This window comes from Hydractinia symbiolongicarpus, chromosome 4 (genome assembly GCF_029227915.1).
Source record: "Hydractinia symbiolongicarpus strain clone_291-10 chromosome 4, HSymV2.1, whole genome shotgun sequence".
Lineage (NCBI taxonomy): Eukaryota > Metazoa > Cnidaria > Hydrozoa > Anthoathecata > Hydractiniidae > Hydractinia > Hydractinia symbiolongicarpus.
Genome location: NC_079878.1, coordinates 6,439,248 through 6,453,923, shown reverse-complemented (window position 1 = coordinate 6,453,923; position 14,676 = coordinate 6,439,248). Strand labels below are relative to the sequence as shown.

Here is a 14,676-nt window from a genome sequence, read left to right as displayed (position 1 = left end):
GCTGACATATTCGGGTCGAGTATCTTTTACAACTAGCTTGTTGAAAAAATGAATATTTTCTGCAATTTTGTGGCAGAAGTCGTTTCTTTCAACCCATCTTGATTATGTGCACAATTTTTTTGTAATACATGTTAATCAGCACTGTTGTAAAGATGTTTCATTTGTTGCTGTACTGGTTGTTGAAATCCCCGGGGATGGTTGGGGTACTACACAGAAATTTAAGCTGGAATTCCATTAGACTGGATTCGCATCAACTTTTGTAAAGAAAATTAGAAATTAATTGTTCTTTAAGACAAAAAAGAGTCTTAAGGATCCAACTCTATAGATAGAACCTCAGAAATCCCAGCTTTCTTCAACACCATTGCAAATCATGGCTAAATTATTTCATATGATCATGTAGGCCAATAACCCAATTAGCGTGGATAGGTTTCAATATTGACAACTTAAGCGGTACATCGACGTCGTGAATGTTCTTTACTTTCATAATTTGATCTGTTATTTTTTAGAACTTGCTTCGCTGCGCCATTAACAGTTAAATCTATAGGTTGCAATTATTACTTTCAACAACCTCCTGAATAGCGGCTGTTGTTTGTCCCTTCAAAACGTCGAAAATTAGAAGAGCTTTTTGCATTGGTAAATTCAGTTCCTCTCGTTTTTGTTTCAAGTAGGGTACAACAGTATTCTCAATATTTGTTGTTCCAGTGATTCGGTGTGTATGTGATATTAAAACCTTCGGGAAAATCAACAGCTTTCGGTAAGCAGCAATTTGTTTTTCCCTTATAAATTAGTTGAACGGGAAGGAAGTAACCAAACTGTAAGCGGTAAAAGTACCTGTGAACTGCTTCTTTTTCCACCTTTTTGTATGCAAGGCGTGGCCTGAGCTACAAACATAAGGTAACAGCGTCTGGTCGAAATTAAGAATAAAATCTTCTGGTATGTCATGTCATGCTTGAAGTTGTTTTACCCGTAAATTATCCCGTTGCAACAAAGTGGACAGAAATATATCACATTTGGCATTGGTGCACATTTTGAAAATTTCGTGTTTCCGTTACAAGACGCCGCATTCGCGGACACACAGACAGACGGAATACGGCTATTATTATTAAAGAGATACATTGAAAACAAAAATTTCGGACCTGTTTTGTCTGAAATTTATGTCCGCCGAAGTTTTTTCGTCCGAAAATTTTCATTCTTAATGTAGTCATACCATCATCTAGGATGAAGGAAGGCTGACAAAGCAATAAGAAAGAAATTGATATAAAGTAAATTATAATTCCCAACTAGATGGCTTCGCAAGGTGGGCAGCAAGAATCTGTGCATTTCACAATTTGAACGGAATAATGCGGATTGTTGACAACGATTTGCAACCCAAACAAGAGTGAGTGGCCTATAGGTGTTCCCAAGACTATTCCGAAAAATTTCAAAAAACAATATTTATGCAGATGCTGTTCAGTACACATAAGAGAAAACTTTTTTTAATATTGCTAGATATTTTATCCTTCAACAAACCTTACTTTCAGATATAAAAAATGAAACAAGAAAATAAATTTAGACTTAAAAAACTAGAGGTTTCTAATAAAATGCGTCATCAGCAGATGACGTATTTCTTCGAATCTCGATGTCTCAAGCTATCGGGGAAAAAACACATTGCGAACGACGAATTTTCGCCGGAAGATTTTTTCGTGTCCTGTAATAACTTGAATGAATTTGATCTTAAAGTTAAAACATCAAAATTTAAAATTGTAAGTCAGGAAAATTAATTATTGCAAAAAAATTTTGCTTTGACTCGCTAAAATTAATTTCGTTAAGGTACTTTTGCGGTTCAGCTAGTATGTTTCTAAACCTAAAAAGATTTCTCAGAAAATTTTTCTAAGGACTAATCCCTGTTGCAAACTTCCAAACTCTCTTTTCTTCGAGCTCTGTCAATTTACAAATTTTTTTAATAATTCTTACAAGTTTGCGAGTTTTAGCAGTAGTTCTTCTTTGTGAAGGACTGGAATTTTTGTGTTAATACACAAATTGTAAGCCAACAGATATATCGAGATACAAAGAGATAACAACATTAATATAATACATATGTATGATGCAATAAAATAAATAAAAACAATAAATAGATTGGAATAAAAAAGGTGTGTCACGTGCCTTCTAATTGATCTATAGCTTGAATGATAGCATCAAGGCTTCGTTTAGCACCTCTTGCTGGGATAGACTTTACAGACTCTGGAGTATAAAAACCGACAGGAAATTCTTTTTTACGTTGGTCTACGCTGAGTTTTAAATTTTTAGTGTCGGGACTTTCTGGAGTTGCAGGTCGATCAAAATGTACACTGGACTCACCAGACCTCGGAGGTGTCATCAGAGCCAGTTCTTTTTGTTGCAAACGTAAGGATTTTCTTGTTGGGCTATCAAACACTTCAGATTGTGAAGAATATGCAAAGTTTTGAGTGATCACACTTGATCTTGTTATACGCTTTGGAGATGCTAAAAGTTTGTTGACATGAGCAGAATACTTTTTTGGAGACTTACAGGGCGATGCTACTGGCGGGGAGTTTTTCTTTTTCGGTGTAGAAGTACTCACAGTCGGTGCTATTGCTCTGTTTAGTGGTGCAGAACTGTGAGGCATAGCTTTGGACTTTTTTGCTGGACTCTCTACGCCGTTGTTCAATAAACTATAATCTTGAAAGCTAGAAGCAGACATTATATTTCGTTGAACTTGTGGTGAAATAAACATACTGTTTGTTGCAGTCAGAGGTCCTGTGTATAAGTTTCTTAAAAAAATATTTTGCTCTCTCAGTTGTTGGTTTTCCGATAAAACATTACGAAGCATATCCACGGAGTGACGCAAAATGGCAGACTAAAAACAAAATAAACGTAAAAATGTAAAAATTGACCCCTTATCCCAAAACATCGATTCGAAGATTTAATACGCATAAATTTTTCAGTCGTCTTAAACCATAAATGATGACCACAAAAAGTTCTCACAAAAATCATAACTTTTCTCTAGTTTTATGAAAAATTCAAAGATACTGAATGCAGAGGTTACAATTTTCATAAAGATTCTAGTGATTGCAATGGTATTACAGTTAACAAGATGCAGTGGCTGCATAAACTACACATCACTGCAACAATATATTTTCAATTTTTCAACGGGGTCATTTCACTAAACCTAAAAATTGATTTACAGCTGTTCCTGGTTTATCCATTTCAAACCTGCATGTGAATTTTTTAGGTTCCATTCCTCTGAGAGCTTTTGGCCATTTCTCGAAAATACCACCTAAAAATTCTTTTAGGCGGTAAAAATTTATGTTGCATTAATAAATCATTTTGCGTTAATCGCCAGCTGTTAAATCGTCAAATTAAATTTTTTATTCAAGGCAGTTGGCTAACGCGTCATAACGTGAACCCTGAGGTTGTGGGTTCGAACCCACCTGATGGCAGATTTTCTAAAAAAAAATTGCATTGATGACAATGCAATTGACCATTTGGGACATAGTTATTCAGTTAGGAGTTGAAAACCAATACTATCCTCGCAGGCAAGATAGCAATAAAGAAATAGTAAAACATTACTTAAATAACTGAAAAAATTAGTCATAAAAAAAACAATGTCTTAAAAAAGGTGTTTCACGACATTCAAAATGGGTAACTTCCAAAATTAATTTTCCCTATTACCACCATGCATATTTAATTAATTAACTGACTTTTTACCTTACTCAATTTTGACTTGTTTGGTACATCAATAAGGTCTCTCAACGCTTCAAAACCACTATTTATATTCTGCATACGACGCCTCTCATTGACATTGGCAGCAGCTCTCTTCAACTTTCTATCATCAACAACAACTTCCATATTTTTTTTATACTTGCTAAAAAATAAATTAGAATTTTATTCTTTTTTAAGCTACAAATTCTAAAATACCCTGGATTTTCTGAGTTATTTTTTTTAAAAAAAACATCCATTTATTGTTTATGTTCATATATCATTACTCCATAGATTTTCTATTGACCAACATAAACATTGTCAAATAACTTGAATAGTTGGGCAAAGTTAAATAGCATGGAATTCTGACCGATGAATATCTTTGTTCAGCTGGATAGCACTCCATATCATATCTGTACAAACAGTGCTTATTATAGTAACATTGATAAAAGCATTGGTTAAGATTTCATGTGAAGAAAATAGTGTGCAACATCAAGACAAGAAAAATATCTCCTGTTAAAACTGTGTTGTAATTTTGAAATAAATTATTGGTAGTAAACAAAAACAAATACTTAATAATTAGCAGCTGGAAGCAAAAGCTTTTACTTGAATCATGGCAGAATACAATTTTTCTTATAAAAGGGAACACCCCTCTATGTTTGTCGTTACACCATCCTCTGTTTTAATTATTTTAATTTTTTAACATTGCGAAAAACCACTTGATTGCTGACACATTTTAAGAAACAATTTTCAATAACATCAATTATATTCACTAATATGTTCACATTTGTCATTATATTATATATATAATACATGTGAAAGTAAGGCAAAATATACTTGCGGTAAGAGTTAATAGCTTAGTCTGGTTGTCAGCTGATCTCCCCCACATAAGTTTGGTCTCTACCTGGCCTTTGCAGCCTGTAGAGTATTGACCATTCCACTGTTTAAAAAATACCTGTTTCATTAATTTTGTCCACTGTAGTTAGGTAGGCAGAAATTTCAAACTAGCTTACTATTTATAGCTGGAGAGATACAGATAAAAAACTTACACTATTTCTAGGTCCCTGAGTTTAATAAGATAGATAAAATTGTTGTAGCGTGGAGTAACGTTAAAATACCTTTACTTCTTATCATAAGGTTTTTATCTACCTAAAGTATATATAGAAATACATACAACACAACAGTTTCTGGAGCTCAAATGGGAATCTAGCCATGCTAACATAACACACTGCACTGCCCAGGAGGCAAGCACACCTAATCAGCTAGCTACAAAGCCTGAAAGCCAAATATAATTATTCGTGAGTATGACTGTAGCTAGCTATATGACTCCATGGATCGCCGTTCAGAATAATTCAAAGTGAAAGAAGAAGCAATTCCCTAAAAATCTCTTCCAGTCATCTCGGGACCCTCTTTGATCGGTGTTTTCTCGTGGTCTGATCATCAGCTGTTCCTTTCTTCGTGTGTTTGGCGCGAAAAGACGCCCAACACAATATGACGGAAAAAATATTGGAAATAAAATCAATCAGTAGGAAAAAAGTGAACTTAGATTTACCCTAAAAACTTTTATATTGAAAAAGATAAATAGAAAATGGACGTTTAATAAAGTAGAACAACTTAACAACTAAAATGTTTTAAAGCATGTCGACTTTGGTACTAAAAAACATTCGAAAGGGACGCGGGAAGAAAGATGGCGACAGGAGCAGCAAACCCCAATAACCCAGTTGTATTCCTTGATGTTACTATAGGCGGTCAGGTGAAGTTTTAAATCCTGAATATTTGAAGCTATCTACCATATTCTTTACTTGTCCATGTCATAAAGTCTATTTTAATTTTTAAAGGACGTCACAAATATTTGGTGTTAGAGTCACCCGACCCTATATTTTCATCCAAATTTTTGATAGACTGAGTCAGAAAAGCTAGAATGACAAAAAAATATTATATGCTTATTGTCTCCCAACAGCCAATACATTAGGCACAGGTAACTCCATTTAAACAAGGTGCCCAAATTATCATTAAATATTGGCGGTTTTAATGGCGCGCTTTGATGGCTGGATGGTTGGATACAATTTTTTGAATTTTTGAGTTACATTCACCGACCGACTCTATTTTTGGTGCTCAAATGACTCAAACACCATATATTTGTGATGTACGCCCTATAGCTATAGCTAGCTAGCTAACAAATAAAAAAAATTAAATGGCCAGCACAACCCTTTTTTTAATTTCAATTCAATTTATTTTTATTTGCCATAGAAAAAGTTTAAATTACAGTGGGTAAAATATACAATATATAACCAGTTACATATAGTTATATTTCAATGCTAGAGACCAACACCATAGCCAAGGCTAATAACGTGAAGACCACCAAATGGCATGGGGGAGTAAAAAGGGTTAAGTGTATAGGGAGGGAAAATACTATTCCATTTTCCTGATACAAACTAAAGGGCAATAATAATAATAATAAAAGGACGAAGAAAATTGACACAGATGAGCACACACACACGCACTTGAAGATAGAAATCCGTGTTGACAGACTGTGGTGCCGTAGAATAGTGGTTATAGTTGTGAATATATAGATAAAATTTAATTAATTCTGCATGTGAATTACATACTTGGTTCTGTGTTTAAACAAATTCGTTAACAGCTGGAAATAATACACAATGCTATGAACTTTCTGCATTAAAAAAAAAATTGGTGCCCTAATATAATTATAATAATAATAACAAATATTTTTAGTGGCATGCCCAATAAAATCACTCTACGTTTATGCAGCAATTACAATTCTTTCTGCTAGGGGGCACTGAAGATTTGTAAATATCATTATATTGTGGGATTATTAAACAGATAGGTTAAAAATAGTTTATTGTTTATTAACAAAAAATAGAATAAAAAACTATTAGTAAAATTATATAATAATAATTAGAATAGGAAAAATACCTTAGCTTTAAATGTTTACTAGAAGCCTCAATCCCATACAGACTTGTTATCATTGCACCATGCAGAAGAACAGTAGTATAAATAAGGCATAACAAGAGCATTAACTAATAAATTTTTGGTGTCAGATGTCAAGTTGGAACTGATGTATCTTCTTGTACTAACTTTATGATAAGATTTACCAACAATTGTTTTTATCTGATTTTTCCAGCTCAAATTGTTATCAAAAACCACACCAAGATACTCCACTTTGCTTTTAGATACCAAAGGAATTCCATCATAACGAATAGCTACATCATTACAAGACTTTAATCTGGTCTTATTACCAAAAAATATAACTTTTGCCTTACTAGTATTTATAGTGAGCTTATTTTTTATTAATTTTGAGCTTATGCCCACAAACATTGGATTTTAATGCTTTAAACATAAAAAGTTTCATTTTAATAATAGATATTGTAAAAAATAACCTGTCATTACGCAAAGTGGTCAAAAATGGGTGATTTTGCCCACTTTACATTCATTTTATTATTGCGATGATTTTGTTAATATGTGCGATCATGCTCACATGAAGCGGGCGAAATATAACATGAACTTGTCACAAAAATAGTTGTTTTATGTTAAAACATTTATTTAAATTTCATTCAAACGTTGCAACAGTTTTATTAAACCAATTATCCAATGTAGAAGTTATTTATTATTCATCTTATATTATTTTTCTTGTACACCTTAGGCTTTCTTTGCCCCTGTTTTGAGATTATTTTATGGAACCTGCTTTCCTTCACAAGATTTTTCTTTGATATATTCTAACATGGAAAGGCAAAGTAACAGCAGAGTTTGTTTGCAACAGCTGAAGGAACTCACAGGATAATAAGACTGAAACTATGCTCATAAGAGGTCACAGCATTTAACTGGTTATTTTTTCTTACTTTTTTTCAGGATGTTGGGCGAATGAAAATTGAACTTTTTGCTGATGTTGTCCCTAAAACTGCAGAAAATTTCAGACAGCTTTGCACTGGTGAATATAAGTATGGTTTTTAACTTGTAGAGTACCTTAGAGAATGTACAAAAAAAGTGTTTTTGCTTTTTATATATAGTTTGTTTTGAAAGTAATTCCTAATGTATATGCAGAAATTTTCGATTATGTTCTTTAGGTAAAGGCTAGAAAAATTTTTTTATTATGAGAGCATATGAAAAGTTTATTTCCAATAGTAAAATAAAATTGGGACTTTTTTTTGTCGAAGCAGGGTGAAAATTTTTTTAAAATTATGTATTATTATGTTTTAAATATAAAAGATTAATATTGAGTATCTGTTGTGTTTTATTTTAGAAAAGATAAAGTTCCAATTGGATACAAGGGAGCTACCTTTCACAGGTATCATATAATCAATTAAAAAACAAAAAACAATTCTGTTTAATTTTTATAATTATTGATTTACGCAAGATTTCTTTCAGGGTTATCAAAGATTTTATGATACAAGGTGGTGATTTTGTGAAGGTATTGAATAAGCTGTTTGTGTTACAAAGTTTAAAATTCCTTTCTTATTGATTATAATAATATAGCATGACGATTTCATTTATTTATTTATTGCAACAATTTGTAAGTTGTGTTTTTTGTTACAAAGTGAACTGTATTCAAAACAGGACTTTTTTTGTTGAATTTCAAAACAAAGAGAAAAAAATGACATTTAAACAGCAGATTTTTCCGTATTCTATTCATTGTTGGACAAATATTATTGTTGGACAGGGTGATTATTACTAAAAAACCTTTTTTTAAAAAAAATCCTTAAAAATTCCTTTGGCTCTAAAACATTTCTCTATCCTACTTGAAGTCTCTTTTGTTGTACCTCTTTATCGTCCAATTTAGTGGAAAGAAATTTAAGGCTTACCTTACCTTAAAATGGCAACATTGTATCTTTAATTTTCCCTAATATCCTTATTTCTGTCTTTTGTTTTACGACTTAATGTAAACCCAGCTTTATGTGTGCTTTATGAATATTAAGTATTTTTGTGTAGGGTGATGGCAGTGGAGTTTGCAGTATATACGGAGGTATCGAATTTGCAGATGAAAATTTCAAATTAAAACACGACGGGCCTGGCTTGTTATCAATGGTAAATACTTTTTCAATCTCACTTTAATTCCCTGTCTGAAATTCAAAATAACCTTAATGGAACAAATTCTCCCCTGGATGAATTCTCCCAAAAAGCTTTATTTTGCAGATTATTTGGTTATTTTTTACAAAAACAATTTCAGTTCTTACAAAACAAATGGATTTCCCTTAACTGGCGAATTTCTCACGTTGTCACGACTCAACAAAATTTTTTTATTTAGGCTAACAGTGGTGAAAACACAAATGGCTGTCAGGTAATTTTCTTTAATGCGATTGAATGTTTTTGTTTCTTGATAGCACGCCGGAATATATTTTCTGTAGAAGTGCATGCTTTCTATGATGTCAGAAGAAGTTAATAAAATTTTATTTTCACGTTTTTTTCAGTTTTTTATAACGTGTGCAAAGTGTGATTTCCTTGATGGAAAACATGTTGTCTTCGGTAAGTATTCTTTAGTTTATATCTCCCTATCCTCCTCTTGCAATAAAGCAAAGAGTTTATGGAACAAATACACATATTTTTCAAAACTACATATTTCGTAACTTTGTTTCTTTTATGATTTTAGGTAAAGTAATCGATGGTCTATTAGTCATGAGGAAAATTGAGGTGATTTTACTCTTTGTGTTTTATTGAAATAATAAAAGTTTCCTGAATAATGTGTTTTCTTTTAACATTGGAATTTTTTGATGCACTCTTCTTTGTTGGCTTTTGAATGATTAAGACCAAACATTAAAGAAAAAAAAGGCAAAAATTTAATTCGAAGGTGTATTACCCCAACTAAGTAAACATCTTCTATTTGAGTCAATAACGTAGAACTATTTCAATTTAGAATGTTCCGACTGGTGCCAATAACCGACCGAAGTTGGGTGTGGTCATATCGCAGTGTGGCGAAATGTAATGAGGTACACTTTCTCCCTGTGTAGGACAGCATTTCTGCTAGTCTGTATCCAAAGGCTGCGAAAAGTAAGAACAGCAAAAAAAATCCAGTATTTAGATTACGACGCTGACAATGAGCTCGAAATGGGATCATGCCCACGAAAAAGTTGTATTTTGTATTTACTGCTTATTGAAATATTTTTTTTCATTTTTTTTTATATTTTGTGGTAGTATACTTTCTTGCGCGCTCTGACTTATGTTGATCTTATTTAAATTTTGCAAGAATTAAATTTTCGTGCTTAAGAGAACAACGTAAAATGCGTGAGAATGGCACGTTTGTGAAAAATTATATTTTGTATTTTTAATGCAACGAGGTTACTGAGGTCAGTAATAACACGGGAATATCATCTTAAACATAAAACTGACCTTAAAACATAAAATTTCGCGCTAGTTAAATCTTGCGTTTGAATAGAAATTCATCTTACGCGAGAACATATTTTCGCAAACTCGCAACGCAAAACCACAAAATTTTTCTCGTGCGCAATTTCTTATTATAGTACTCTATAAAAAATCAAATTAACCTGTATATTTACAAAAATATTTAACAAAACGCATAAAAAATATATTTGTATTTACACATTACACAAGGACTTGACCAAATATATACATATATATACATGCTATCAAATCAAACAATTTTTGCATAAAAAATCTAAAGCCTAACTAAAGGTCACGTGTCTTCAAATGTCGGTCGTTTGTAGTTAAACATGAGAAAGTCGTGCTTATACAAATCATACAGTTTGTCTTTCATTTCTTTTGACACACTTTTAAAATATTCTTTCATCAAAACATCAGCATTGGACGGCCGGTTTCCTGGAAACGTAACCTGATCAGATACATCTAAAGTTCGTAGCAAATAGTCCGCGTCTTGCTTCATTGATTCAAACTTTCCAACGAAATCATACTGAATCAAACATGGTAAACAGAGTCGATCTATTCTTTCCCAATGTTCATTCCAAAAGTCTTGGTTTTCCAGCGGAGAGTCGATGATGAATTTCACGAATTCTTGAAAGGTCACTCCCTCTCCTTCGTGGTAGCGTTTATCTTGAGTTAAATTTTTTGGGTCCCGATATTTTCGCATGATGTATTTACCGAATATTATTTTAAACGTCTTGTATTTCGCTTCAATGAATTTATTTCTAAAGGCCGATGTTAATCTCTCATATGGATGTCGTGCGAATAGAAATTTATAGTAAGTCGTCAGCCGTAAGTTTATTTCGTCTGGCGAATAGTCACTCAGTTTCCGAAAGTATCCCGTACTAAAGTTATGCGCTAGTGATGATCCGATTTCGTCGGGTTTTTTGAAGTATCCATCCAAAATGAGGAGCACGCGTTTCCAATTCGTGCAAGCTATTTTCGGTGTGACGCAATAAAGAAGTTGGTGTTTATCACTCACCTGTGAATGGAAATTTATAAATAAATATATAATCGACCTTTAATTTTCAATAGTTATGTATGGCTTTAGAACTGTCTAGTGAGGGGAATTTTCACCTACTGCGTTCCTGTCTTTTATTCCGAGTGAACTTCTGGAGCAAAGGAAAAATTAAGCTGTTGAGATTCAAAAAGTACTTTAACCTAAATATTGCCATTTTTTACCCCCTAGTATTCGCTTTTGACATACCCTATGAAGCAGCAAAAAATGAATAATCATAAAGTGTAAAGAAAGAAAAAGAGAAAAAAATTCTTTTTTAGAAAGCGAACGTATGTAAACACAAATAAATCTTGGTTTGTTATTTCGTGCATCCCCCGCCCTGCTCAGGATGAACCTACGTTTTGAATGTCCCCTGAAAGATACACCTCAAGGCCTCACTAAAGTTCAATACAAAAAAATAAAACAAGTTAAGCGGTCGACTCAAATACTAAAAGTTAACAGTTTCCAAAATAAAGTACTGTACCAGTATGTTACGAAAAGCATTTGAATTTATTCCTTTCTTTAAGTTGGAACCAAGTGGAAAGATCTCGCTTTTTTTACGCTTATGGCAATGACTTGAAACCACCTGTTTACGTATTCTTTGTATGGCAGCAAACTCGATATCTTGCGGATAGGTTGTTAGCAAGTGTTCCTAAAATTACAAACGTGTAACGTGAACTTAGAGGCAGACTTATTGTTTTTTATGAGTTCTCATTTTTGAAATCCGTAATTGGTAGAAGCTAGAATTACGTAGATTTGACAAGTCATCATTCACTGGCTATTTTTATTGATTCTATCTCAGCGCTACCCTTCGTGACTTTCGGGTATTGAGAAGGAGGTTGATAATTTTCTCCAAAAGGAGATGCTGTCAATAAATGGATTTTCATTCGTAGGCCTGTAAAATAGAGGGGTCAACGATAGAGGAAGGGGTATTTTTTTGTTTATATTGTGTTATCAGACCCCCGTTAAAAGCTGATGAAAAGATATCTCATTTGTTATTTCATGTGTCTGTAACACAACTTTTTTTTCTTGTGCACAGACAGATTATGGGTCTTGTAAGTGGTGATTCCAAACATTCTATTTTTTATTTCCCAATTCTTCCGTAAATTTATTCCCATCCTCGTTACCAGGGATTTTTGTCTTCTCGATTCTCTTATATCAGCAAGGCAAAATTGACAGTAATCTTTTAGATATGAATCGGTTTTAAAATTTAAATCTTGTATCTGCCATCCTGAATAATGTTTATAATTAATTTCGCAAAAATGAAAATATGCCGAAGAAAATCTGCTGAAATGTTATCAGTAAACTGCTAACATTTTTTTAAATGTTATACATTAATATTAAAATGTTTTTACAAAATTTGTTTACAAATTTTTGTGCACTTAGTGGATGCCTGATCTTGACATCAAGGCGGGCGGCCGCCAAGTAAGCGCTAACGGCTAGGGCATAGGCAACAAACCCTGGGGTCGAGGATGGAGGTGTGGATGCTCTTGTCACAAATGTGCAGTGTCTTACCTACCTTTGGTTTGTTAGATAAAGTATATATATATATATATATTTCGCAACCTTGTCCCCAAGACTTGTTACGGTTTTTTTATATTTGGTTGTCCACAATATAAAAAGCCTAACAAGTCCCGGGGATGACGTTGATATATTTCGCCTAATGTTGTTCTTTTTTGCATTTTTAAGGAAAAAATAATTTTCAACCTTGCCATTATTTTTCAACTGTTCACAGCCTAATTGCTCTGACAAAATTGTTCTTATAAATAAGGTGTATGGGCGTTTAACACTTTAAAAGGGCGTAGACAGCATGCATCAAATATGACGCATAACTTCAGCATGTTTTCATCTTTGAAATAATTATTTGCAGACTTTGTTCAGGATGGAAAATACAAGATTGTCTTTCAAAATTTATTAGCATAAATCCTACACAATGTGTGAAATGTTTCATAAATTTATATTTTTATGCGTATCACGTATCCAGTAAACTCATTTATCAAGACTCTTAGGAGACAAAGAGCTCTGAAAATGAGGATGAAGGACCGAGATCTTTTCCATGTCCTTTCCATCAATGTTCATAACAGCACGAATATTAAAATTTGTGGTTCTTCCATTTTAACTCTTTTTCAGACACCATATTTAAACAACAGAAGCAAGAGCTGCTCTGACACCATGCAACAAACCGCTGAGACGTGGATGCGCATAATGCTAAACAGGATAAGCGAACCTAGACCCCTGATGGCATTGTTTTGATTTTGCGTGAAAAGCAATGACGCGCGCCTTCCGATATTGAGTTTGTAAACAACCTCAAATCGTTTATAAAGTTATCATAAATGTATTGTACTTTACCAGAGTTTCAGTGTGATCAGACGTCACGTAGCATCACAGTAAAGTTAAAAGCAGTAGTATTACTTACGTTTATAAGCGAGTAATCGTCGAAGTGTCTCAGTTGCTTCATTTCTAAAGAGAAAACAAAACGCTGCGGGATAAAGAAAACTTTTTTGTCCCTTTAAATTGGTGAGGTATTAGCAATAAACTTCACCATATACGGACCCTGTCTATCTGGAAGACTTTCTAATTTCATACATTTACCTCTCTTGACCAAATACTTTGGTCCCTTATCAGTTGTTTTCTCCCTATATTCTCTGTCTTAAAAACATTTCAGGGGATTTTGATAATTCGACATAAACAGAACCCACTGTGACTTGGACACACTTAAATTAAACTCGCTGCAGCCAACAACAGTATAATCTTACCGTGCTCTACTTCATCTTGATCAGGTTCATTTATACTAACAGCTTTCCAGAACTCCCATCCAATTAACAACGCGAATGCGACCAGTGAGAAACTGCGTATGTCTACCAACCGCATAACTGAATATCAGACTTCTAGTAGCCATTCCACATCGAAGCATTTAATTTTTACTATTAACTAAACAGAAAAAGGAAAACAAGTTTACCTAATAAGCATCCTTAAAAAACACCGTCGCTAAATATCCGAGAGGGCTGACTTTATTATACAAGTAGATTTACTTTCTGAAGGTTCAGATTAAAACTTGTATGCTTGTCACTTTAAACAAAACAAGATGTATTGATAGCTCCAAGATATGCAGCTTTTTAACAACAACATTCGAGGTAAAGTAAATGCTCAAAACTGCACAACTTTTTTGTCCACCTGATGGTTATGTAAACAAAAATAAGTATGTTTCCAAACGCAAGCATTTTTGACAGCATTCTTTTTATTTACCATCTGCGAACAAATCAAAGTCTGCAACTGGACTCAAAAAATCAATACGGCCTCCAGTTGTTATTATCACAAATCAAACATTCAGTAAATTGTGTAAATATTTTAATTAGCACCTTGCCAACATTGTACAGTATTCAGCATGTTTATCATGCTCAATCACCTAGCAACGAAACACTTTGGTTGTGGTTGTTCCAAAAGTAACCCACTACGTTATCATGCCCACTGTTGGTACACAGCGCTGCTCAGTCAAGCTTGAATGGAACCTCTGTTCGAAAAAAATGTGTTTGAAAGTTTATGTTAGATGGTACTATATTTCGGGTTTAGTGTTAGAATAATTTTGGATGATAAAG

At 33.3% G+C, this 14,676-nt stretch overlaps 4 protein-coding genes across 5 annotated transcripts in view; 2 read left to right on the top strand and 2 right to left on the bottom strand.

Moving 5' to 3' along the window:
- Window positions 1–2,066: 2,066 nt before the first annotated feature.
- Window positions 2,067–3,929, bottom strand: LOC130640996 (helix-loop-helix protein 11-like). 2 transcript variants are annotated; one of them, XM_057447622.1, is made up of 2 exons: window positions 3,706–3,929; window positions 2,067–2,854 (listed from the first exon to the last, which is right to left on the bottom strand). In XM_057447622.1, the coding sequence occupies exons 1-2, from the start codon at window positions 3,844–3,846 to the stop codon at window positions 2,135–2,137; spliced, it is 861 nt and encodes a 286-aa protein (XP_057303605.1). In that variant the 5' UTR covers window positions 3,847–3,929; the 3' UTR covers window positions 2,067–2,134. The 2 variants fall into 2 exon arrangements, with proteins under 2 accessions (XP_057303605.1, XP_057303606.1); XM_057447623.1 differs by having other exon boundaries at window positions 3,711–3,828.
- An 815-nt stretch (window positions 3,930–4,744) lies between these two features.
- Window positions 4,745–14,676, top strand: part of LOC130640988 (transcription initiation factor TFIID subunit 5-like) — a 105,540-nt gene continuing 95,608 nt past the window's right edge. Inside the window, exon 1 of the mRNA XM_057447612.1 lies at window positions 4,745–4,770. The gene's annotated coding sequence lies outside the window, so the exon portion shown is untranslated. The remainder of the gene's footprint in view (window positions 4,771–14,676) is intronic.
- Window positions 5,056–9,853, top strand: LOC130640999 (peptidyl-prolyl cis-trans isomerase H-like). The gene is made up of 9 exons (XM_057447627.1): window positions 5,056–5,449; window positions 7,564–7,652; window positions 7,955–7,999; window positions 8,080–8,122; window positions 8,641–8,736; window positions 8,957–8,989; window positions 9,120–9,174; window positions 9,299–9,339; window positions 9,563–9,853. The coding sequence occupies exons 1-9, from the start codon at window positions 5,384–5,386 to the stop codon at window positions 9,629–9,631; spliced, it is 537 nt and encodes a 178-aa protein (XP_057303610.1). The 5' UTR covers window positions 5,056–5,383; the 3' UTR covers window positions 9,632–9,853.
- LOC130640991 (carbohydrate sulfotransferase 11-like) lies at window positions 10,224–14,010 on the bottom strand. Its single transcript, XM_057447614.1, has 4 exons — window positions 13,837–14,010; window positions 13,497–13,540; window positions 11,565–11,732; window positions 10,224–11,065 (listed from the first exon to the last, which is right to left on the bottom strand). The coding sequence occupies exons 1-4, from the start codon at window positions 13,949–13,951 to the stop codon at window positions 10,340–10,342; spliced, it is 1,053 nt and encodes a 350-aa protein (XP_057303597.1). The 5' UTR covers window positions 13,952–14,010; the 3' UTR covers window positions 10,224–10,339.

Coding starts and splice junctions, on each gene's coding strand:
- LOC130640996 (XM_057447622.1), bottom strand. CDS start 3,846: ATGGAAGTTGTTGTTGATGATAGAAAGTTGAAGAGAGCTGCTGCCAAT. Junction 2,855..3,705: donor ACAAGTCAAAATTGAGTAAG/GTAAAAAGTCAG, acceptor TTTTGTTTTTAG/TCTGCCATTTTGCGTCACTC.
- LOC130640999 (XM_057447627.1), top strand. CDS start 5,384: ATGGCGACAGGAGCAGCAAACCCCAATAACCCAGTTGTATTCCTTGAT. Junction 5,450..7,563: donor ATGTTACTATAGGCGGTCAG/GTGAAGTTTTAA, acceptor ACTTTTTTTCAG/GATGTTGGGCGAATGAAAAT. Junction 9,340..9,562: donor TAGTCATGAGGAAAATTGAG/GTGATTTTACTC, acceptor ATTTCAATTTAG/AATGTTCCGACTGGTGCCAA.
- LOC130640991 (XM_057447614.1), bottom strand. CDS start 13,951: ATGCGGTTGGTAGACATACGCAGTTTCTCACTGGTCGCATTCGCGTTG. Junction 13,541..13,836: donor TCAAGATGAAGTAGAGCACG/GTAAGATTATAC, acceptor TTTTCTCTTTAG/AAATGAAGCAACTGAGACAC. Junction 11,066..11,564: donor ATGCTTTTCGTAACATACTG/GTACAGTACTTT, acceptor TTCCATTCACAG/GTGAGTGATAAACACCAACT.